The following is a 25,167-nucleotide window of genomic DNA, read 5'->3' on the forward strand; positions in this document are numbered from 1 at the left end:
TTTGATTGCTTGCCCACTTTGGGTCTGTATTTGTAAAACCTTTATGCATGTGTTTGGGCCATGTGTTTGGTGATGGTAGAAGCCACACAAATGACGGAAGATCTCGAAATACTTTGTTGTCAATCAGGAGATTGATGTCATGGTATGTCGGGTCACACCCAGCAGTGTTGTTTCTCATTGCCCGGCCCGTCTGTTGCTGTCTCTGAGTGATCACCTGACACGCAGTAGCCCTCCTCTAGCATTGGTCCAAAGGACATTTTGTACCTTATGGGTCAGAGGATCAGACCCTTCCTTCCTCTCCAGGGTCACCTAGGCCTGATTGGTGAGGGAAGTCAGTAATTGCCAAAAATCAAGACTCTTCCGTTCTGCAGTACTAGTGTCCATCCCGCCCCCCTGCTTAGCCACAGAGGAAGGGTCTGATTGTCCCCTCCCCCTTCCCTCCAGGGTCAGAGCAGCAGAGTTAACGTTCAGACGTGAAGCACACTTTCTGCAGGTTCAGCAGGGCTTCCAAGAACAATGCACTGGGGACACCCTGTTCCCGCCTTGGGCCCAGTCTGGCCACGTCTCGGGCCGCAGCGGTTTGCCCTCATTCACCTTCCCTTTCGACCGCGTTTCCTTCACTGCGGTTATCGGTGTTTCTCGGGTGCTGGGAACTTTTTTCAGGCGGGAAAAGCCATCATCACCAACAAGGCCAACCAGAAGCTTTGTGGAGCATTTCAGAGGATAGCTTTGCATCTAAGGCATGAAGAACTGAGGCTAGAATTTTTTCCTCTATATCACATCTTGTTGAAAATGAAAACATTTAAAACCCCAACATTTAAAGCTTAAAAATGAAGGGAAAATGCTCTTGTTCACTCATTATCACTTTTTTAATGTCCTTTTTGGGATCAGTAAAGCTTGTCTGTCTGTCTGTATGTGTCTGCCTGTCTGTCTGTATGTGTCTGCCTGTCTGTCTGTATGTGTCTGCCTGTCTGTCTGTATGTGTCTGCCTGTCTGTCTGTGTCTGTCTAATCGCAAAAAAAGCTTAGCACTGTGCTAATCCCCTCTGTTCCCCTGGCTCTGCAGGAACACATTCCAAGTTAAAGGACTTTATCTATCTGTTTGTCTGCCTGCCTGCCTGCCTACCTGTCTGTCAGTCTGTGTCTGTCAGTCTGTGTTTGTCTGTCTGTCTGTCTGTCTGTCTGTCTGTCTAATCACAGAAAGCTTAGCGCTGTGCTAATCCCCTCTGTTCCCCTGGCTCTGCAGGAACACATTCTAAGTTAGAGGACATTGTCTATCTGTCTGTTTGTCTGCCTGCCTGCCTACCTGTCTGTCAGTCTGTGTCTGTCAGTCTGTGTCTGTCAGTCTGTGTCTGTCAGTGTGTGTCAGTCTAATCACAGAAAGCTTAGCGCTGTGCTAATCCCCTCTGTTCCCCTGGCTCTGCAGGGACACTTTCTAAGCTAGAGGACTTTGACTACCTCTTTCAGCCTCTTGCTCTCTTTTTTCCTGTCCAGTGGGTGGGAGGTGTCTGTGGCCCCATTGATGGGGGTCACATGCCAGGTTTTCCTGTAGTGGGTGTAGCTTCCTGCTGGCCAATCTGCTGAAGAACAGTTAAGCAGTTGAAAGTGGGGTTAAAAATACAAATGGGATCAGGGCCAAACGAACTGGAGGAGTTTGTTTCGGTGGAATGGGCCAACCATCCCGAAATTCTCAGTTAAACAATGAGAGCCTTTGCCCACCAAAACTTTGCTTTTTAAGATGAATAAATGTTTTTATCACTTTTCGATTGAAACCGAAATGTATCACCCCTCCAGGTTGATTAACAAACATCTCTGTTCTCTAGACCCCCACTCCAGAGTGATCTTAAAGACCAAGAATGCTAACGACCCACTCAGCAGTTACATCAATGCCAACTATATCCGAGTAAGTGGTTTATTTTTTTTGTTTTGGGTTTTTTTCCCCTGTATGTTCCATACTTACTTATTCTGTACTTCCATAATTACTTATGAACTTATCAAATCAAATAGCCTTTTATTGTCAATTCACTATATGTCCATAATATACAAGGGAATCGGAATGCTGTTTCTCTCTCATATTCATAGTACAAATATAAAATAAAAAAGTATAAACATATAAGATATAAGATAAATATGAGAAATATCAATAGTACTAAAAACAGTCAATATTAAACCTCTGTACAATGTGCAATAGTTAGTAGAGCAAAAACAGCAAAAGAGCAGTAAGACTGAAGTAAAGTGAGGAGGTGCATTTTAGAGCAGCTTATGAGATGCAAAAAGACAGTTAGCAGGAGATGTAATATTGAGTCTTTATACGGTAGCGGGTACAGTGGGGTATTTGGTAGGTAGTGACTCTCTTGTTACGGTCCAGGGGCAGGGGGCAAGGGGGGGCTGGTAGTGGACAGAGTTCAGCATCCTGACAGCCTGGTGGATGAAGCTGTTGGACAGTCTTGTGGAGCCTGGAGGGTCCAGTACCTTCTCCCTGAGGGGAGGAGGCTGAAGAGGGAGTGTAAAGGATGAGAGGAATCATCAGCAATGCTGATGGCTCTGCGGTTGAGGCGGGTGTAGACAATGTCCTTGAGGGGAGGGCAGTGGGGCACCGATGATCTTGCTGGCTGCATCCACTATGCATTGCAGGGACCTTCTACAGGAGGCAGTGCAGCCTCCATACTGTATCACACAGAGATGCAGCCGGTGAGGGCTTGCCAGTATAACCAATATATCAGTTCATCATCATATAACATTTAAACGATAGAGAAACAAGAAACTTCAATAATCTGTCACATTGGAACGTTGTTTGATAGTGTGACAGTGGATGTGGATACTCTTTTAAAAACGGACAGCTTAAATCTAGAGAGTACACTGCAGAGTCAGCGGATCTCACCACACGCTGCCGTTTGGGTGATATAGATGAGTCATGTAAGAGATGAGAGCTTCCTCAGAGGAAACTTCAAGTGTTGGTGAAGAAAGGGGCAGCTCAGCAGCCACCACGTCATTTATAAAAGGAGATACTGAGGGTAAACAAGGTAAAAAGACATTAACGGTGTGCTGATACTTTGGCTATTTAATGTCTGATGCACAACAGAAAACTCGTGCCAACTGGAACTGGAAATACTGCAAACATTTTTTCACCACCTGAAGCACTGGCATCCAGCAGAACATACAGAATGCAAGTGTTTACAGACACAGCAGTTAGGGCTTCTGCTTTCAGTGTCATGGAGAACAGAGTGCCGTCTCCCCAGGACCCAGACAATAAAATTTGCTGGGGTGTGGGGGTGGATTCCAAAATATGGGACAAATTGCGTCCTGTATTGGTTCAAACAGAAGACAGCGTTTCCATTTCACAATATGGATGATCCCTAATAGTATAGGATGGGAAGCAGCTGTACCTGCAATGTCAAACCCATCTCCTGGAAGAGCAAGACAGAGAAAAGGCCCAGAGACAAACCGCACAATCGGCTGCTTCTGGTGTTACACACTAGGACAAAAAATATTTTTTGTATTATATATTTATCAAAATTAGATCTTCATTTCCATTTCCATTTACGGTATTTGGCAGACGCCTTTAGCCAGAGCGACTTGCATAAGTGCTTAGAAGTCTCAGCAGTGAACACATTCTGAATTGTTCTGTCCAATCATCTTTTCTCATGTTCTGAATCTGTTTAAGAGGAATCCTAATAGAAGTTTAAGTAAGTATTGACGCAGTGAATTGAACGGAGCTTTGAAATGAAGAAACAATAATTATCAATATCGGCTGATAGGAAAAAATATTATCATAATAAAATATTTTGCCATATCGCCCAGTCTTGCAGCCTACATCTGTCCATCGCTTACAAATACTGTACTTAACGGAGAACTTCATTGATATGTAACTGGGCTAATTAACACTCACACCTACCCTGTGGTCAAATTGAACCCAAAGGCACATTTCAGGCTTTTCTCAGAGTAACATGATTGTTGTAGGAGCGTGTAAGAGTTATGGGGACATGTATACTTCTGGCAGCCTGTTTCCTGATTCAGGAAGTCCTGAGGAATTTTTCTTTTCATTCACACCCTGTATAACGCCAAAAACACCTTCCTCCAGATCAGTGATGATGCTCCAAGTGCAGCATAGGATGCTAACTCTGCCACCATCACAGACGAGGTGGGGCCCAGTTATAAATGATCAAAGTCAAAGTTGCAGTCTTTCCCTTATAAGGGAAATAACAGGGATGTCTGCATCCTTCGTGACACATTTTAACAAGTGACACGCCCGTTCTGTGTCATAATGTTCCATACTTACTAATTCCGTACTTCCATAATTACTTTTATAACAGCAATCTGTTTTGATATTTCACATTTCCAATATTGCTTAAATCAAATCAAATAGCCTTTAATTGTCAATTTCAGCTCGCTCATATACAGTATCTTTGGTTTACTGAAAAATGCTTTATATATTTAATGTATTTATTATTATCCATAGTAATATGTCAGTTTTGAGGCTCGTGCTAATAATTTTGCATGGATCTCTGTTATAATTTTCTATTCGACTTGTTTCTCATTATCTGACCTTATTGGATTTCTTGCATACAAATCCAAGCCATTTCAACATACATCAAAAATAAGCTCATACATTACTAATCCACATACCTGAAATCAGCTATGTGACTTTAACAGTTTTGTTGTTCTTGTAGCTGTTGTTATTATTATTGACTTTATAAATCCTGAAACGTAATTTAATTGCAGATGAAGTTTGAAGTTTAATTTTTTGTAAATTATTCGTGTAATTTTAAAATTGAAAGGTTGTCTTAGCTTGACATGATCCAACATCCGGTTCCTCCTTATGTGCTAAAAGATGTCATGTCATGTCAAGAAGAAGGCCGTTTGAAGATAAGGAGCTGGGCTCTCATTGGCTGTCACGCTCCGAACATGACTGACCTGAGAGCACAGCGTCTCACATTCAGGGCTGTGGGTGTTTTCTCACTGTTACTTGCTCCTTGGCCAAGAACATTCTCTTCCCATTTCCTCAGGCCCGAGACATTGTTTATACATCATTAAGGATCTGAGGACTGGCTGTTTGTCTTTCTTTAATGGCCTAAGCATAGCAAAAGTTGTATTTAAATACAAAATACACAACCACCGGATATCCACTTGATCAGTTGTTTGTATAGTATTCTGCTACACTGGTGACTGCAGACAGATTACAGACCCATACATGTGATACACAGCTGATTTAAAGTATATGCCAGCAACTTTTGTTTGATTTGTACGTAGTGACAAATAATTAAAGTTTATATGATTTCTCCTGAATTCATATTTCTTTTGAATATGTTCTGCATTTAAAACCGCTGTTTTACCACACACTGCTGGTTGCAAGCCATGTAATGTGTTAATTCCTTATTTCAGTAAAGCCACATATTTGCCTCCATCTCCAAAGTGGCCAGGATTTATTTTTCTGTTGATCCTGGATGTTTAACATACCCTGAGATGGGTCACATTGGGCCATACATCCTCTCTATTTCAGTCCCTCTCATAGATAAGTAGCATAATGATACCGTTAATCCAGTCCATTGTTTCCACGCCCTCTCCACAGGGACCCCCCCAAACAGTCCACGTTTTTGCCCTTTCCCAGCTTCCAACACACATTCGGAATTCGGTATTCTTGATTGGCTGGGGGCTGGGAGGTAGATACGGGCGTAAATACTGTACATCAAAAAGTATCTTGTAACAGGTTGCAAATACTTGCTCATCAAATGTAAAAAATTTAATACTAAATACTGGTGTCAAAATGTGTTTAATTAAAATACAAGTAATTTGTAATTTGAAAATACAAAAATAAAAATGTAAAATAGTAACATGTGCGGTTACAGCCTTAGTCATGTGTAATATAAAATATACAGCTTGTCCTAACTTTAAATAGAATAATAATTTTGTGATCTACATGTTGCCTCACAGTAAGAAGGTCCTGGCTTTGGTTCCGGGTCCTTAATTCTTTGTGGAGTTCGCACGCTCTCCCTGTGTTCTCCTCGGGGCACGTTCTCCCTGTGTTCTCCTCGGGGCACGTTCTCCCTGTGTTCTCCTCGGGGCACGTTCTCCCTGTGTTCTCCCCGGGTTTCCGCTGGGGGCTCCGGTTTCCTCCCACAGCGTGCAGGATAGGCTGATTGGCGAGTCTAATTGGCCCCGTAATTGTGTGAGCGTGGCTGTGGCTGTGTATGCACCCTGTGGTGATTTGCCGACTGTCCAGGGTTGGTTCCCACCTGCACCCCTTGTTCCTGGGATAGGCTCCGGTCACCCCCGCGACCCCAGTCGAGATTAAGCAGTTACAGTGATGGATGGATGATCTACATGTGTTATAGTGTTAATTGTGAAAAATGACTTTTGAATTGAGGTGATCAGTGTTATCACACCACAGCACACAGTGCAGTGTGTCCTCTGCATTTAACCCATATGTGATGTTGTGACATAGCAGGGGGCAGCTAATCCAGTGCTTGGGGGTGGTACCTTGCTCAGGGTACCTCAGGGTGCCTTGCTGGTCGGGGGTTAGAACCAGCAATCTTTCAATTACAAGTGCGCTTCCCTAACCATTAAGCCACCACTGCCCACGTTTGTAATATTAGTAATGTAATGAGAGCTCAACAGACTGCACCTGCAACAGCAGGTTGGGATTGGGGAGATATTGTGGTTCCGTCTTCAGAAACCACAATACAAGATCGTGAACGTTTGGATGGCGGTTTCGGTCTCGGTTTCATAACCATTACTCCCTTAATTGAAATAGTAGTGGTGACTGACAGGGGCACTTGTGTGTACTTGTGTACGGGCAAGGAGGCTCACCAGCACTTTCTTAAACCCTAAACCTAACCCCACTTCAAATGAATTATCATAATGCTGGAATTTCCTGCCTTCTTACCATAGGGTGCCAAACATGAGCAAACTCGAAGAAACTGTTTTTCACATAAATGCTCAAAAAAAATTATAAACGGAACCATGCATAAAGTCACCAAAGTCAAGTCCACCAGTCGGTTCTGGCTTTTACACAGGCTCAGTGGCTATAAAAACACCGTTAGCTGATAGACATTAATTCTGTCCTTAGGAACAGAAGTAGCTGGCCTGATTTATCGCCAATGAAGGCCTCCATATATGACAAACCACAAGATGCCACTGCCTGAACATGCCTGTTCAAATGAACTAGAATGTCACTAGCATTTAATTCACAAGTTGTAGAGCACAGCACTGCTGTTTGCTAATCACTCTATATCTCTGTCCTATAATGACACTCAGTGAGTAATGTCTGATACTGTACTTTACTGCCTACTTTACCTTAACGCAATTTGCACCAAAGTAGCTTCTTTCCTTGGATTACTGGTCCAAGGTGGTATGCTGTATTAAAGTCTGTAAGTCTGGCGGTGATGGTTCTTAAAATGACAGGAAATAAATTAATAAAATGACAAAATAGTTTGTTGCAAATTGTATCTGATTTTTTTTTCCATCCAGCAAAATACAGATTACAAAATACTCAAAAGTAATTTAATTGAAATACTGGCCATCTCTGCTTGAGGGAGCAAAAATGTGGAGCATGAAGATCTCCAAGAACTGGGTTGGGAGACCAGTTGTCTCTCCAGTTAGGGCCCTAATGTAACATTGTAATTATTTACTTGTATTTTAAGGACAAGTCACGGAGCTTTACTGAGTATTAATTCTTGGTACTGCAGGTTGTGTTGATTAAAAGGAGCTGTACGATTTCAGTGTCTGGGGGGGCGCGTTCAGAGCCGTTATGTTCGGAGGGTGTCCCCCCCAGAGCCTGTTAGCTCACCGCTCACGTCTGACCCATGGCAGGGCTTCCTGGGATTCGAGAGGGCCTACATCGCCACCCAAGGGCCCATGATCAACACAGTCAACGACTTCTGGCAGATGGCGTGGCAGGAGAGCTGTCCCGTCATCGTCATGATCACCAAGCTGAAGGAGAAGAACGAGGTGTGTGAGGGCGACAGTGTCTGGCCCTTACCAGCCCACACACACACACACACACACACCTGCACGAGGACACCTGCTGGCAGAAAACCACAGGCTCTGCTTCACGTTTGCCTTTTATTGCTCAGCTGATTGGGCTTTCAAGTGCCTTTGCATTGATGTCGTCCTTTTTTTTATTTTCTCTGGCAATTTTTACTTTTTCTTCAATTGGAAAACCAGCACAGGAGGGTAAGACTCCAGTCCTCATAGGAACGTTTATCACAAACGCTGCCGCTAAAAATAGCCACAATAGAGCGGCGTGGGGGAGTCGGGCTACGGCCGAAAAAGACCAACACCCTCACCCTTGGGTAGGACGGGCCCCCACGGGCCGCCAGGGAGGGGCCTCGGACAGGCCTGTCTGTTAAACACTGGGAGAGGCTGCCCTTGCATAAGTTACTCTCCGGCATTTATGCATGTCGGCGGAGAAGGATGAGGCTTCTTGAGGTTTGAGGAGGCGTTACGAGGGAGAACCTACAAGAGAAGCTGTCTTCTGGAGCGTATCAATAGTCATGGTGGACTGAGAGTCTGTAGGTAGCTACCGCCTTCTGTGAAGCACTGTGAATTAGCGAAACGGTATTTTGTAGATCAGGTTTCATCTCTTCATCCACCACTTTCTGCTGCGGTTTTATGCACCCGGAGTGGCCGGGAGCGGGAAGTGGCGTCGTCACGGAAACGAGATGCTGGATGTGATACTGGGTCCCTCGCCCTCTGCAGAAATGCGTCCTCTACTGGCCGGAGAAGCGAGGCATCTACGGGAAGGTGGAGGTGCTCGTCGACGGCGTGAGGGAAAGCGAGCACTACACCGTCCGCCATCTCACTCTGCAGGTAAGTGCACCTGTCACATCATTTCCTGTATGAAGCCAAAGTTGCCGATTCATTCGCAGCTTTGTTTTGTTTGTTGTTTGTTTTTTTTGCCCTAATAGTCTGGTTTTGTTTATTAATGATCATGTAAAAAGTCACTCTGTGCCGAGGCTCGTACAGCAGCAAACTTACAGAACCACTGGAAAAACAGTCAGGTCATTGTGTTTCAAGCTGTCCGTTTGCGACAGCAATCGATGGCCTGGGATCTTGATTGCTGAATTAGCTTGTAAGCACGCAGCTGCTGGTGGTGTATTTCCCAGAATGAAATGTGGTCTTTGTCTGGATGCAGTTCGTTGTTTTGTGAGGTCTTGGTCTGGATGCAGTTCTCTGTTTTGTGAGGTCTTTGTCTGGATGCAGTTCTTTGTTTTGTGAGGTCTTGGTCTGGATGCAGTTCTCTGTTTTGTGAGGTCTTGGTCTGGATGCAGTTCTCTGTTTTGTGAGGTCTTGGTCCGGATGCAGTTCTCTGTTTTGTGAGGTCTTGGTCTGGATGCAGTTCTCTGTTTTGTGAGGTCTTGGTCTGGATGCAGTTCTCTGTTTTGTGAGGTCTTGGTCTGGATGCAGTTCTCTGTTTTGTGAGGTCTTGGTCTGGATGCAGTTCTCTGTTTTGTGAGGTCTTGGTCTGGATGCAGTTCTCTGTTTTGTGAGGTCTTGGTCCGGATGCAGTTCTCTGTTTTGTGAGGTCTTGGTCTGGATGCAGTTCTCTGTTTTGTGAGATCTCTTGTTTAAAATCTATTTACATTTCCACTATGTTTTTGGAGTGGGGAGGGCCTCTGTAAGAATGACTAAACACTTGCTTAGATCAGCTTAAGCTGTATTTCTTGCTAACTGCCGTTCTCGGTTGCCTCCTGCCCTGTCCTCAGGAGAGCTCGGCAAATGGTCACTCTTAAACAACCTTAGGATTTTCATAAATAAATCCCGTATCTGTGCATCTTCTCTGCAGCAAGGGGGCCAGAGCCATAGCCTGAAGCATTACTGGTACACCTCCTGGCCGGACCACAAGACCCCCGACAGCGCCCAGCCCCTCCTGCAGCTGATGGCCGAGGTGGAGGAGGACCGGCAGGCCTCGGGGCCCCGAGGGCCCGTCATTGTTCACTGCAGGTGACCCCAGCAGGGCCCACGGGTGTCCACCGAGATGCCTTACATTACGATCTGAGATGCCTCTGTGTGCTATTTACGATTCCTGTATCAAAACATTGTAAATACTGAATGATTGTGAGAACTAGTTCCAGGGATTCTGATTGGCTGTCAAGATTCATGTGGAAAGACAGATCTTGAATGTATTTTAAGGTATGATGTGTGACTGACTAAGCACAGCGGCAGCGTTTTAATGAGAGGCATTCTGGGTAATTAATGAACGGATGATTATTTTGGAGGTTGCGAGCATTCCTGGGAATAATAACAGTAGTTTATGCTTATTGGGGGACAAACGCTTGCTCTCTCACACAGTGCTGGGATCGGCCGGACCGGATGCTTCATCGCCACGACCATAGGGTGCCGGCAGCTGCAGGAGGACGGCACGGTGGACGTGCTGGGCATCGTGTGCAAGCTTCGAGTGGACAGGTGCGGTGCCCGAGTCAGCATGCCACCATCCGTGGGCAGGGGGTGAACATCTGTCACGAGTCAGTGTTGGGGGCCCTTTAAAAAATGGGGCAGTGTCTTGCGCTGTGGGTTAGGACTGTGACCGGAAGGTTGCTGGTTCAGATCCTGCAGTCGGCAGAGTGATGTCACCATTGGGCCCCTGAGCGAGGCCCTTAACTCCTCTTGCTGCGCAAACTCGTACACCTGCTTTCTCAGCGGTACATCACGTTGGATAATAGTCTATAAATAAATAAATGTAAACGTAAAATTGTTTACAAAATGATCGAATAAGAGAAACACAGCAAAACAAATATAGTCGCCTCATAGAAGAACACACCTCGCCCTCAAAATCTTACAATAGCTACCTAGCTGTCCCTGTTTAACCTTCACAAGAAAATAACAGCCAGATTACTTTGATTACCTCTATGCGCTACCATGGTGATCACTATGGTAATAGGTGGGATTGCTCAGACCATTGTTCAGGCTCCAGCCTACTCATAGTGGGCCATTCCTTGATCCTGGATGTTCGGACGGCTTGCGTGACTAATCTGCTTGTAGCTTCCTGTTAAACACAGGCTGTGCTCATAATGACTTCTGAACCAGCGGCACGTCAAACTGAGCTTGTTCTTTTACTTATCCTTTAAAGTAGCTTACTTTGACAGCACAATAATCTAATAAATGGGATTAATATTTATTTTGCATTAAATTGGTTTGTAAGGCAACAAAGAATTAAGCGAGAGGTCTTAATTTATATTTGCAGAGGTGCTTTTGACAGGTACCCGCTAATGAAGGAGTGGGTGGCCATTACTATGCAAACATGACACCCCCAGTAATGCTGTAAGGAGGGGGCAGCTGGCACCGCTATACTGTAGCATTTATCTGTTAGGAGGTTCAGGAGGGCTGGGGCTCCAGTGGACAGCAGCTTCATCACAGCAGAGTCTGGCGGAAATGGGAAGGGCGAGCGGCTGCTGTGTTTCACGCAGACAGGATGCCTGGGAAAATAGCTGCCTTCAGGTGGGACAAGGGTTAGGGTGGGGGGGGGGGGCTTAGTGAGTCAGTCACCAACTCAGAGCTGCGTTTGCAAACTATGCCTTCATGTCCTATTTCAGGCCTGAAGTAAATATGTGTTATGAGATCAGCACTGCGAGTGTCTGTGTCGCGTGTCTGTGAGAGCAGCGGGGGAAACACTGGGAGTGTGACTGTCTGTGATGCGTGTCTGTGACTCTCTCTGAGAGCAGCGGGGGAAGCACTGCGAGTGTGACTGTCTGTGTCGCGTGTCTGTGACTCTCTCTGAGAGCAGCGGGGGAAGCACTGGGAGTGTGACTGTCTGTGTTGCGTGTCTGTGACTGTCTCTGTGAACACTGCGAGTTTGTTTCTCTGTTGTCTGAAACTGTCTCCTGAACCATGAAGTCTGACTGTGTCTGTGAGAGCAGCGGGGGAAACACTGCGAGTGTGACTGTCTGTGTCGCGTGTCTGTGACTCTCTCTGAGAGCAGCGGGGGAAGCACTGGGAGTGTGACTGTCTGTGTCGTGTCTGTGACTGTCTCTGTGAACACCGCGAGTTTGTTTCTCTGTTGTCTGAAACTGTCTCCTGAACCATGAAGTCTGACTGAATGCGCTTTGCTGTTTTTATGGACAGGGGAGGCATGATTCAGACGGGTGAGCAGTACGAGTTCGTCCACCACGCACTGAGCCTCTACGAAAGCCGACTCTCTGCTGACGCTGGCCAATGAGCGTAGAGCCACACTGTCCATTCTCTTTTGTTTTATTTTTGTTCATCTCCGTGAGGGCCGAGGTTTCCACAAGAGGAACCTAAAGGTAACCCTGTTCTATGGTCATCGCGGTCCCGTCAGAAGGGGCAACATGATTCAGACCATCTGGAATGAGCTTCATTATGTTAAACGTTATGGGAGGAGCTAAGATGATTGGCAGGGGGAGGAGGTGGGCTGATGAACTCGAGTGAGATGCTCTGTCAGTGAACGTCATATTATTCACTTAGTCTTTTACACCTGTCTTGTTTGCAGTTTTGGTTTCTTGTAAGGCAATGTAAACACTGTGTCTTGTGGTCATTTCTCTATTCATTCTGGCACCTTTTCGGGTAGTTAAAGTAGGTTTTTGATATCTACCAGTTACCTGTTCTTATAGAAGCTAGAGATTTTGCCACTTTCAAAGATTCATGATATATCAAAGAGCCATTTGTCACTTAGTAATTGAACCTTACTGTTTTTTTTTATTATTATTTTGTTTTTTGTTTGTTTTTTTGTTTTTTAATTTGGTGGCACATGGGTAGGAGGGTGGGAGAAAATGACATCAAGTTTTATAAACAATATTATAAAGACTGTTAACTGCAATATCCTGGAGGCATTTTCAAGCACCATACCCCAGCACAAAAAGAGCCATAATTAAGACTAGGAGTTTCTGAAATGGTAGCTTGAGATGTGTGTGATCTACTGTACTGGAGACACAGTCTAACTGCCCTTAGCACGGAGTAAAACGTTTTCATGTCCTCACAGACATTTCAGTTGCATTATGCAGCACTTTCACGCGAGCATTGTTCAGAAATCCAGATATCCCCGTTTTGTCAGGGTTTAAATTCTTCTTTGAGCAATTGACCTGGTAATTACAGCTCACAGAAAGAGCGTGTTCTGTTTTGTATTTTATTATATAAAATATATCATCAACAGTAGTGGCAATTACAGTCAAAACAGTTCATATTATGTAAATGTATTAAGTAAATACACTTTTACAAATCCTTATTGTTCATTGTAAATTAAATATGAATTTTTTGTATATAATTTCGGTAATGTATGCACATATGCTCTTAATTGACTAAAATTTGGCTCGTGCCAGATATTTAGTAATGTCGGTACTTTTTCCTAGTTATGAAGCAGTTTGGGAAAAACAGCACTCTCGTTTGTCCGAAATTAAGACAGTTTTGTTTACATCACAACTTTAGTCGCATTACTTACACGGAGTAGTTAAAATACTCCCCCATATATAAATAATGATGTTCTTATCAGTTATTTATCAAACTCGTACTTTGAGATACCTCGTAAGGAATTCACTTGTCTGTTGTTGCATATTATTGAAAACATTTGATTGAATTTTAAATTTAAAACTACTACTAATGATTTTTTTCCACTGTTTATATTGAAGTTTTCGGTGCCCTTTGTCGGGTTCGTTTCATAAGAACGCTTTTCAGCACTGAGCTTTGGGCGAGAGTAAATCTGAAACACGCCGTTTTTAACCAGTTTAAATATAAATGCAACTATATGATGGCATTATTGTATCAGAAAATGGCTAGAAAATGTTCATGTTTTTTTTTCCTTCCGTGTTTTGTATGTAGAGATCTCATCGCTTATGCTCACTGGCATGTGGCCGGCATCAACCTCGAGCAGACACCTCCTGTACAGCTTTGAGGGCTCTGGTTGTTAAATAGGCTACAGGCTATATGTATGATAAACCATTTTAATAATTGTGGGTTTCTGATCCATAACACTGAGAGCATGTTACCAGCATGAACATTATTTCACGAATATTAACTGATATGTCAGGCGACGTATTAACTTTCACAGGGTAAACTCTTAGAGACGAGTGCTTCAGGCGTGCACAGTGCATTATTATTATTATTATTATTATTATTATTATTATTATTATTAGCCTATTATTATTATTATTCGGATTGGGGCTTGGCTCTGGATCCGATGCGTTTCTGCGGTGCTGTTTGCGGCCGCTCCCGATTTCCTCCGCTTTTCCTCCGCTAAATGCGACGCGCCTTTTGTAAAGTGTCTCCGTGCACAAGCGGTGTGACCGCGTTTTTAACCCGGTCCTTTTGTGTTTAGTGCCCGTACTGGGATCCAGCGGTTTTGTGGGGGGAGGGGTTGCGTGCGAAACTTTTAAACGCTTCTGTTTCTGTCCTCGTATTGTGAAAGATTACGTGAACGTAAAAGTGCTATTATCAACTATACTTGGATGGTATATCTTTGACGACATCAGAAAAAAAAATCTTGCTGCTAAAACTGCAAGTGTTTTATTTCTACGTAATGGCAGGAAAGAAATCAACAGGAACATTTTTAGGAACTTTTTTGTATGTATCGATTTTTTTATTATTTGTGATACAAAAGTTTTAAATATATTTGTCTACTTACATTAGGTCTCTGTTGCAGGTGCACTGCACAATGCCCGTAATCGATGTGTATAATTACGAAATGTCTGTGCATATCGTGTACTGTTTGTATAGCTATTATCCACTATGTGGGCTTTATTGCTGCAGAAGCAAGACGATGTTTCCCTACAAACGATTAACCTAAATGAATGGTGAAAAGTTCACAGTCTCATGTATCAATATTAAGTACTTATATCTAACATGTACATATATTTATGCCTCAAAGTACGCTCTGTCCTGAAGCTGTAAAACAGAACACCTGCTTTTTCTTACACCTCGCTGAAATATTTTAGTTGTGACACAACTGGGCTGATCAAAGATAAGCGATGGTTGTCAAAATGAAAAGTCATGGTAAATGTACTCCAAAAAAGTGACTTTGCACATTCACTTAGCATTTGTGTAAGCTATAATAACAAACATGTCAGTTGTAATGTGGGTGTGTTAACTAAAGCCATACCATGAAGCGTGTTTACATATGTTTGTGTTGTAGTCGGAAACAGATTTCACTATAATGTCGTCTTGTGGAAAGATCTGTAATCTTCAGTAGATTGGACATTGTGGCTTTCCATTTTCCTTTTATTGCTAACTATGCTGTTGACTTTATATTCTGTACTGTCAATAAACTGAGATTCATTTTAAATTATTAACTGGTGTCCTGTTAAATCGTGTGATTGAAAGTTTTTATCGATTACATTTCACCGGCATTTAACACTTAATGCTGTATTTTGAAAAACCTTGGCTATATAAACATCTGGGATGTACTTTGGTATTTCCGACCAAGAATACTTGTGCATTGAAGGCTCTTTACCATGGAAGCTGAATGGAAGGAAGCGGTCGTCACTGACTTTTCCCTTGTAGGCGCATTTCCTCTAAAGCCTTAAACTCAGCCCATCTGAATCTGTCTGTCCCGTCAAACTATTACATTTAATATGGACGCTTTGTTTTTCACGGCGATATCGGCGTTTCTGCGATTTGCCGCAACGGGTGAGTAGCAAACATTGATTTTGTTCCCTGTATTTTGCCATCAGATGATGTTTTTCCATCTCAGGTTTGCTTTCAAAACTATATATCTGAAGGCAAGGTTTGGATAGCCGACGAGAAACGGGGTGCCCGCCTTGGGCTTCCATCGACCTTAGACAAAGCGACGGTGACTTCTGAGTAAGGCAAAAAGTAAAAAAAATATATATATATAGTTTATGATTGTTCTCATTGATACAATCACTCACTGGAAAATAAAAAGAGTTTGTGCTTAAGTGTTTACAGGAAAGCCCTGTAACAATTTCCAGGTACCATTTGCACTCGGTGTTAAGTCTAGCAGGGCGAACATGATAGCGAAGCGTCTTGGATATACTCCAAAATAAAACGTTTTGATGGTTCTGAGAAGAGCACGTAGAAACATCTAACAGTGAAACTTGGATCACTATCTAATACTTCCTTTTTTTAATCTCAATGTGGGAATTCTTTCCCATATACAAAAGGTGCTAAATTTGCTCTGGAAGGAGCAGACCAGTTTCAGTTACAATACATCTTTTGGTTCATGGATTTGGCTTAAAATGTTTAGTTTATTTTGACCAAATACCTGCTGTTTTTAGTAATAGGCGTTTGAATATGTTTTCATCCATTACTTTACAATAACTATTTGCTTAGTTTTGGTTAATGATTTTGAGCCTTCGCCAGGAGCTACAGGGTGCGGAGCAGGGTGCAGTGGTGCCCCCTGAACAGGGCATGAGGCCTTGGCAGCAAACATTCAGCCAGGGAGTAAAGTTAGTATAGCGTCACTGTTGCTGAGAGGCGTGTTTGTGGACTATGGCAGGCGACCTCTGTAATCAATACATGCTTTTTCACATTAATCAACACAGGAATAAAACCATACAACCTTGGTACAGTTTTTTTTCCCCACGGAACAAACGATATTAATGTACTCGATGGTACAACAAAATGTTCCCCAGAGTCCATTTCTGTATCTTAAAAGGTACATATATCTACAGGTAGGGTACAATTGGCAGATCGTTGAGGGTACAGTCCCAGGTAATTGTATCCTCAAAGGTATAAATTGCTTTTTTTTTTTTCTGTCAGTAAATGAACATGTATAAAAGGAGTTGAAGTACTTTCTGCCTATAGGTACCGTCAAGGACTGTGGATGGCAACTGAACAAGGGGGGGGGGCATAAAGTCTCTTCCACTTGCTGTTTAAAAACTCAGATATAACTTTCGGTTTTGAAAAACACAGGTTATTATTTAGATTTTTATTGACAAATTTATATGGGTTTGCAGTAAATTATTTTTAGGTGATTTTTTTTTTTTTTTTACAGTTGTTCATCACAGCATTATTAATGAAACTCCATGGGCACCCATGTATGTGTGGATTAGTGTTGCCACCCGTCATTTATAATACAGGATTGTCCCATGTAATATGGGACACAGCAATTTATTTTCCATCTTATATTATGAGGGACTGTTGGCACCCTGGTGCTGATGATGTCAGGTGACCTCCCGCCTTGTCTTTGATTCGTAGACGGCTTCCTCATTGCCCACTCGCACAAGCTGCTTTGTCTCGTAACAAGAAATGTGACGGTCCAATTGGGCAAATGCGATGCGACGGACCCGGAGCAGCAGTGGAGGTGGACTGGGGGCATGAAGCTCCTCCACCAGCGCTCCTCCCGATGCCTGTGGGCTGAGAGCAGCCTCGCCGTGCCTCGGCACTCCCGCCTGGCCGCCCTCACCGACTGTGCCATCTCGCCGGCCTGGCGATGCCACGACACAAAGGGCACCCTGGGGCTGGCCAGCTCTGCCATGTACCTGATGAAGCAAGGCTATAGAGCTGTGCTCAGCGAAGAGCCCAGATACTCCAAATGGACCAGGTACAAAGGGGATGGTCGGGGGAGGATGCTGGAAACGCCTCTATGCCCGCCCAAAGGTGAGAGCTCATGCCATTTAGCATGTTGCTAACCCTTCTCGTTTCTCATAGTATGCCTGTAAACATACAACATTTCAGAATAATTACACTTGGGCTAATATCTCAATTTTCTATATGAATGATGCAGCAGTGTATTACTGCACATCCAGCTCAAACACCTAGAGGCACTATATAAAAATAAATTGACTTGAATTGAGTCATAACTGAATAGCAAGTTTCCAAATCTCCCTTAGTCAGCAGGATATATTTTCATGGACCTTGTAAGTTCTGGAAATTTCATGAAAGTTCTTTGTTGGATTACATGAGGACTGAGTGAGTTTTGGTTGCCAATACTGTAACATTATGAAGAAACCTGACTTTAGGTCATTGGTGGTCTCACCTCAAAAACAACAAAAAATGGAGTGGGTTTTGGAAATTTGCTCCTCAGTTATGTTTGGGCTTACATAACATGCACCAAAACAAAGCATTTCCTTCCCATCTCACCAAGTTCTTGAACATCTGAGAACATTTCTCTCATTTACGGCCTTTGGCAAAATACAAAGAAACAGGCTGGTGAAGTGATAAAGCTGTCCTTCTGTATCAACACTTAACACCAACACTTAAGGGATATGTTTTACGAGTCCATGTTTTGGCTGTTCTGGCTTGGTTCTGAGTGAAAGGAGAGGATGTTACTTTTGATACCCACTTCCTTGCACATTGTGCTTCGGGGACTTGGAAGACCCAGACACCGGCAAAGGAATGTCGTAGACAGAACCCCCCACCCCCCCACCCCCGTCTCCCCTTCCTGGCACTGTAAGGTATGGCGGGACCATGGCTAAAACGTTCACACACACCAGCTTGATAACGCAGTGTGTCTCTGGGGCCTCTCTGCCCTTTGCTAACGTGTTGCAAAGCTAGGTCAGATCTAACCAGAAGATCTATGTAGAACTTGAACTCATTACCTTCTAGAGGGGTCAGCTTTTCTGAGTGCACTTTCACATGGGTGAATTGCGGGAGGTCATTGTTTTCCCCAGAAGAAAAACACAATGCTTGCTGTCAGCCAATGAGCGTGATGTACAGGTCCCTGTTACCCACAATTGTCACAGACATTTTTTCCTGTAATGAACTAGGTGATTATCGGTATATAATCTATATCTAAAAATCTATATTGGCATATATATAACGCATTTTCAGTATTTTTTGGTTTGTTGCTTGTTTTGTCCAACGTTACACAGCTAACATTACCAAACATCACACTGGTGTCCTTGTATAACATAAAAAAGCCTTTGGGTGTATTAGCCATAGTGCATAATCCCTCCCCCGAAACAGACACGCACGCAAAAATGCCAAAAACCGTTAATCAAATGCGACCAGGAAATCGCGTAAGGTCAAAAGCTGTACTTGACAGACTTCCTGTCTTTTCAGGACAGCACTGTTTCAGAGACCCCAGTCATTACAGGACAGGAGAGCACTGCCGCTTTCCACTAAAACTGAACCAAAACACACATAAACACCTGAGAACTGGAGGAGAGTTTGTAAAATACGCTTTTTCATCAGCTTCAATATTAATTGACCAAACATTCCTTCCTCAAGTGGATGAGATATTCCTACATGATGCCTTGATTTCTTTTTGTATTTTGACTCATCCTGTCAGTGAAGATGACAATAAAGATGGAAATGAAAAAGCGTGATGGTGTGTGTCAGCATAGGCTGGATCCTGTGTGTCTCAGACCAACCAGCGGGCAGCGTGTGGCTCAGTGGGCGAAGCCTCTGTGCTTGTGATCAGAAGTTCAGAACTTCCCTATGGGGATCAATAAAGTATCTATTATTATTATTATTACTAATCTCATTTGCAGTATTCATCTCTGCAAATCTGCTACCGATGAGGAGGAGTGGCTGCATGACCAGCTCCAGATGTGTGTATTTTTGAGGTTCCAGCCATAAAGGAAGCAGACAGCTTGTCTGGTGTCAGTCTGTAGGGAGATGATGAGGTGTGTCGATTTTAGGGAATTGCGTCTGTAGGGTGAATTGGCCGCTTTGCCCATACGAAACTGACAGACATGCACTTCCTAATCTAGAAGACCCGCCAAAATGTCTGTGGTCTGTTTGCCGGCTTTTACACACATGAACACCATGATGAAGATCACAATCTTGATGCTCATCTTAAGCGCAGTACTTTAGGAACAGGATTTAAATATAAATGGAGTTCGTCGAAGGACAGCTCTGCTTCCTTCGACATTAACCTTTTCAGCTTAATGTCCCAAAATTTATTACAAGATTCAAAGTGAATGGTCTAATAAAAGGTCAGTTTTGCGCTAAAGAATTATGCCTTTTCATCAGCTGTAATGTTAATTATCCTTAATAGCTCTAACTAGACATTCCTTCCACAGATGAATGAAATATTCCTACATGGCACCTTGATTTCTTTTTGTATTTTGACTTATTTCACTTACTGCTGCCAAAACATCACTTAGCAGCTAAACTCTGCTAGCAGTAAGACGTGTAAGAAGCGATCCATGAATAACTTGATATTTTGATGTGTTTCGTGGGGACATTACGAATCAATAAGCAAGAGAATTACGTGTAGTGATAATTGACTCTGATGCATTTTTAAGTTTCATTCGTACGTTATGTTTAAAAAAATTCAAGTACTACTTAACCATTCTATACAGTACTGTATGTAGAATACTCATATCAAATAAAACTGCTGCAGCCTGTCAGAAAGATGAAAGACAACAGCCCGTTCCAATAGACTAATCCAAATAAAACCGATGTAGCTGGATTCTCCCCTTCAATTCATTATCTGGGCAGTTTATGAGATTTTAGGCCAACTAGGTGTTTTATTCTGTAAAAACCCAAATGACTAAACATAGAGTTTGATGTGTCTCAGTCCATTATGTTTGCAATGTGATGGAATTTGTGCCAATTACAGTACTAATCTTTGGTAAACTGGGGCAGGTTTTATTTTAAGAGCCAGCAGTATTTGAATTACCATTCCAGTATTTGAATTACCATTTCATTTCACAGGGCTCCCAAGTTCTCGGGAAGTTGTCTTGCTCTTCTAAGGATAATATAGGAAACTGCTAAATTTCTGTACAGATCTTTGCATTAAATGTTTATTGAGCTCACAGACTATTGCTGTAACATGGCTAATTGTGGACAAATCAGTTCATAAAAGAAAAATGAATTCGCTATATGGAGCACTGTCATAATGAAGGGTCAATCAACTTATGCAACGTTAATAAATATCAAAAAACATATTCGAAATTTGTTTTCATGGTGCCTGTTGACATTTGCGTCTCATTTTTTTTAGTGATTAATTGTCATTGTTGACTCACCACAGCACACAGTGCAACATGTTCTCTGCATTTAACCCATAACTTAACATGCGACATAACAGGAGGCAGCTAATTCAGCGCCCGGGGAAGCAGTGCTTAGGGGCGGTACCTTGCTGGTTGGGGATTCGAACCTGCAATCTTTCAATTACAAGTGCACTTCCCTAACCATTAAGCCACCACTGCCTACCATTTCAAGTACAATTAGAACACCTATATTGAAATCAGCATGAGTGTCTTGGGCAGCATTTACCTTCATGGTGACTGTTATTTTAACGTAAACCCTGTCGCTTTTCACAGATCCCCCAGTTTACACAACAACTGCAGCAAATTCCTCCTTTTCCGCCACCATATTCAGCGGTAATCCATCAGATACCAACACTGGACCTGTCTCCTCTAGAGCAACACGTCCAGCCCTATCAACAAGCCACACACCTTCAAGAAGCACAAGGACCAATACAGTGGCAGAGCACCATGTTAGCTCCGCCTCCAGTACCAGAGCTCTCTACACTGGTGCTGCTACTCGGATTCGGGTCCGAAGGACCAGCAGCGTGGGGCTCCTGACCAGCAATTCCACACCTCCGGTTACCAGGACCAGTAGAGTCAGCCATAGAGCCCATACATACGGTCCCATGCCAGCCACCCAGCACTCTGAAAGTAAGAGCCGCACACCATCCACTGCAGGCACTAGTGCACTGGCAAGCTGGACAACTTCTGAGGATTTCCCTACAATCACTGATATTCCACTCGGGACAGCTAAAACTCTGCGAGAGTCACATATGACTCGTACCTCGACTGATGCATTCCCATCTAAGAGCCCTAAGACCCTCAGAAATACTCCAAATTCAAGTGCAACCACTGAGAATCTCATCAGGAGTGCTACAACAGGTCAAGTAGGCAGGCCAGCATCTTCCAGATGGTCTGCTGCAGCTAGAAGTGTGACATCTGCTCTTCTCAAAGTGTCTACAGCTGATGGAGCTGCTTCCAATTTCTTTGCCCCACCTGCTATGATTGCTGGGACACTCACCATAACCGCAGCACCACCCAGTATATCTTCAGCTCCAGTGAGCATTTCCTCTGCTGCAGAAACTGTTGGTCCTATTACCTCGGCAGCTCCTACTATGGCACGGGCTGAAACTATTGTGCTCAATAGAACTGATGCAGTGCCTGACCCTACTGTAAATCCCACTGTGACTGATACAGCGTCTACTGTGAGCATAGGAACTCCAGCTCCCAATATGCCCACCGTTTCTGTAGTTCCCTCTATGACCACCACAGAGCCCACCAATACTGTAGTTAACTCTATGACCACCACAGAACCCACCAATACTGTAGTTAACTCTATGACCACCACAGAACCCACCAGTATTGTAGTTTCCTCTATGACATCCACAGAACCCACCAGTACTGTAGTTCACTCTATGACCACCACAGAACCCATTAATACTGTAGTTCCCTTTATGACCACAGTAGAACCCACCATTACTGGAGATTCCACTGTGGCCATCACAGAACCCACCATTACTGTAGATCCCACCATTACTGTATTGCCAACTAGCACCACCATAGAACCCACCATTACTGCTGACCCCACCATGACCACCACAGAACCCACCATTACTGTGGTCCCCACAACGACCACCGCTGAATCCACCATTATTTTAGATCCCACTAAGACCACCACAGAACCCACCAGGACAGTAGTTCCTAATATAACCACGTCTATAAACAGAATGGGTACCTTTGCCTTCAGTATGGAAAGTACTGAAGCTAGCATCATGACCACAGTGACCTCCCTTGACCCTTCCACTAAAACTGCTGCTGTGTCACCCATCACTAGCGAGGTCACTCCCCGCTCAAGAGCTGGGACCTCAGAGGAATCCTCTTCAGCTGTCTTTGTCATATCTACTTCTACTGTTCCAGCTCCCAACTCAAGTACCACAGAGGCCACCATGACTAATGCACCTCCTTTCTCAACTACAGCTATGCTTCCCACAAGCACCATTACGTCATCCAGCAGTAATAGGGTACCACCCACTAAAGCTACTACAGCATCTACCATTTACACCGTAGGTCCTACCAAAAAATTTTCAGCATCTACAATTTATATTGTAGGCCCTAATACTACCAATCCATCTCCCGTTACCTCAGCAACCCCCGCTACAGCCTCTACAACATCTCCCGTTACCACAGAAACCCCCAATACAGCCTCTACAACATCTCCCGTTATCACAGATGCTCTTACCCATAGCACTTCAGCATCTCGCACTACTACTGTAGCTCCTTCTACTTCGGAGCTGACAGGGACTCCAACTTCCACCACAACCATCAGAACTAAACAGGTGAGTCAGATTTCTTTCATTTTTAAAATTAGTATTGCTGAATGTCAGGACAAGCGGGTATGGAAAATGGATGGATGCCAGTTCTAATTCCTCAAATTGTTATTTGTTTGTTTGCTCTCCTGTTAATGTATGTGTTTTGTTTGTTTGATGTATTTTTTTCCTGGAAAAACAAACTGGCAGATCCAGTCATGTATCACTCTTTTTGGTAGATCTGCATTACTACAAATTTTCATTGGGAGTTTTTTTTTTTCTATTTTTATTTTTTCCAATTTACACCATTCAGTTTAAAACCGACAGACGTGACGTAAATACAGCCACCGTAACATGGGCGTTGCTAGGCCATTTTAAGTACTCAGCCCCCCTAAAAATTCTCCATAAAATTTACACAAATTGGTGATCGGCCACGTCCCCTTTAAATTTCATATGAAAACGGCGGCAGACTTCGGCTCCGCCCCGTCTTTCAGCGCCGTCTTCAACTGAAGCATCACAGTCTGCGGCATCACAGAGCGAGGATTAAGCCAAGGTGTCTGTTTTTCGATAAATTGTTATATCTGCATCAGTGCAGTCCTTTTTCATAAATACAGTATACAAAAATGTCAAAATTTTCGCTGTGTTACGTCATCACACCAGCTGTTTCCTCTAGCGAAAATGAAGCCCTTAATACAAACCCTATTAACCCATAGTCTACTTTATAAAACAATGATGCTGTTGCTGTTTTAATTGGAAAACCTAACTGTCTATATAAAACATTACACAGTGCATGGCATTAACTGTTATGCAAATAAATGATTAAAAACAGTGACAGACAGCATTCATTGCACTCGTTTTAACTGCATAGCAGTGTGATTTACAGAGATAGAAAAATCCTGTTTTTTTGTAATAAATATTGTATTGTATTAAATAATGTCCCAGATCGTGAAAAACATTTATTAGCCTTAGAGTAGGGTTTTTTGTCACTTTGATTTAGAAAAAGTTACTTTTTTAATGAATAGAAACAAAAAAGAATAATATAAAAAAAGATGTTTTGTTTAATTACATTAAAACAATGTTTGTCTATATTAATGAATTAGAATAAATAGCCTAGTAGATATAAAGTTTTAAGGGGTTGAATGTAGAACCTACTGTCTTATTTATGAGGAATCAGGAAGACTCATTTGAGTACTGATTCTGAACAAGCCAAATATGTGTTAAACATCTATGGGGGCTGAGCCCCCCTTAAATGAAAATCCTAGAAACGCCCCTGGTTCGATTAATTTATTGTACCTTCTTTTGTCTGTTAAATATAAATTTAACCAGCCTGTTTGGGTCTTCATTTTAAAGCATGGGAACATTCTCAGTTTTCCCATTTGAAATAGAATTTTATTTTCATCATCATTATCATCATCATCATCATCATCATCATCCTTGTAATTCATCCTTAGACATTCTCTGCATTCCTTCCTTTTTGAAGTGCCTAGTCTGCTATTTGTGTCTGTTTTCTTATACTAACTGTATAGTAACTGTGACCCTAGCTTCTGGGGTGCAGTGGGGTCCCTTTCCCCTTGATAAGAGCCGCCCCCTTCGATATCCTGCGGTCACAGGAAGTGAGGGAGAATGTTATGAGTGCAGCAGCAGCCGCTCCCATGACGGTCACGTCCGGCCCCCCCTAGCAGGCCGTCTGCTCCTTCCCCTTATATAGGCTGCAGCTCTGAGGAAGCGCACTCTGAGACATGAGGTACTGACACTTTAGGCAGCACTGCGCACAGGTGCAACAGGTGCACCAAAGCAGGGCTGTGTCACGGATTTTGTTTTGCAGCTGTAAAACAAGAATGTATGTCAATCCCTATTACATCCACCTTCACAGTTATTCCCTTTTGTGTTTATAAATGTGTTTTGTATAATGAAAATTGCTTTTTCTTCTAAGTGTATTCTTTTGCATGTTTTATATGCCATTTATCGATATTATTTATCTAACGGTAATTTAACAGCATTTATATATGTATTTTTCATTATCTTTTATAGATGATGATG

General features: G+C 43.1%; 2 protein-coding genes across 4 annotated transcripts in view; both read left to right on the top strand.

The window, feature by feature from the left end:
• The window catches only part of ptprr (protein tyrosine phosphatase receptor type R), a 55,927-nt gene extending 40,695 nt beyond the window's left edge, over nt 1-15,232 (top strand). For all 3 annotated transcript variants that reach the window (XM_023826565.2, XM_023826573.2, XM_023826555.2), the window contains 6 exons: nt 1,823-1,902; nt 7,809-7,946; nt 8,697-8,807; nt 9,784-9,941; nt 10,290-10,403; nt 12,060-15,232. In XM_023826565.2, the coding sequence (XP_023682333.1) occupies nt 1,823-1,902; nt 7,809-7,946; nt 8,697-8,807; nt 9,784-9,941; nt 10,290-10,403; nt 12,060-12,153 (695 nt within the window). In that variant the 3' untranslated portion in view covers nt 12,154-15,232. The remainder of the gene's footprint in view (nt 1-1,822; nt 1,903-7,808; nt 7,947-8,696; nt 8,808-9,783; nt 9,942-10,289; nt 10,404-12,059) is intronic.
• Nucleotides 15,233-15,451: 219 nt separating this feature from the next.
• The window catches only part of LOC111851138 (protein tyrosine phosphatase receptor type B), a 54,480-nt gene continuing 44,764 nt past the window's right edge, over nt 15,452-25,167 (top strand). Inside the window, exons 1-3 of the mRNA XM_023825746.2 lie at nt 15,452-15,569; nt 17,100-17,501; nt 21,116-23,157. Coding sequence (XP_023681514.2) covers nt 15,515-15,569; nt 17,100-17,501; nt 21,116-23,157 — 2,499 coding nt within the window. The 5' untranslated portion in view covers nt 15,452-15,514. The remainder of the gene's footprint in view (nt 15,570-17,099; nt 17,502-21,115; nt 23,158-25,167) is intronic.

This window comes from Paramormyrops kingsleyae, chromosome 1, assembly GCF_048594095.1.
Source record: "Paramormyrops kingsleyae isolate MSU_618 chromosome 1, PKINGS_0.4, whole genome shotgun sequence".
NCBI lineage: Eukaryota > Metazoa > Chordata > Actinopteri > Osteoglossiformes > Mormyridae > Paramormyrops > Paramormyrops kingsleyae.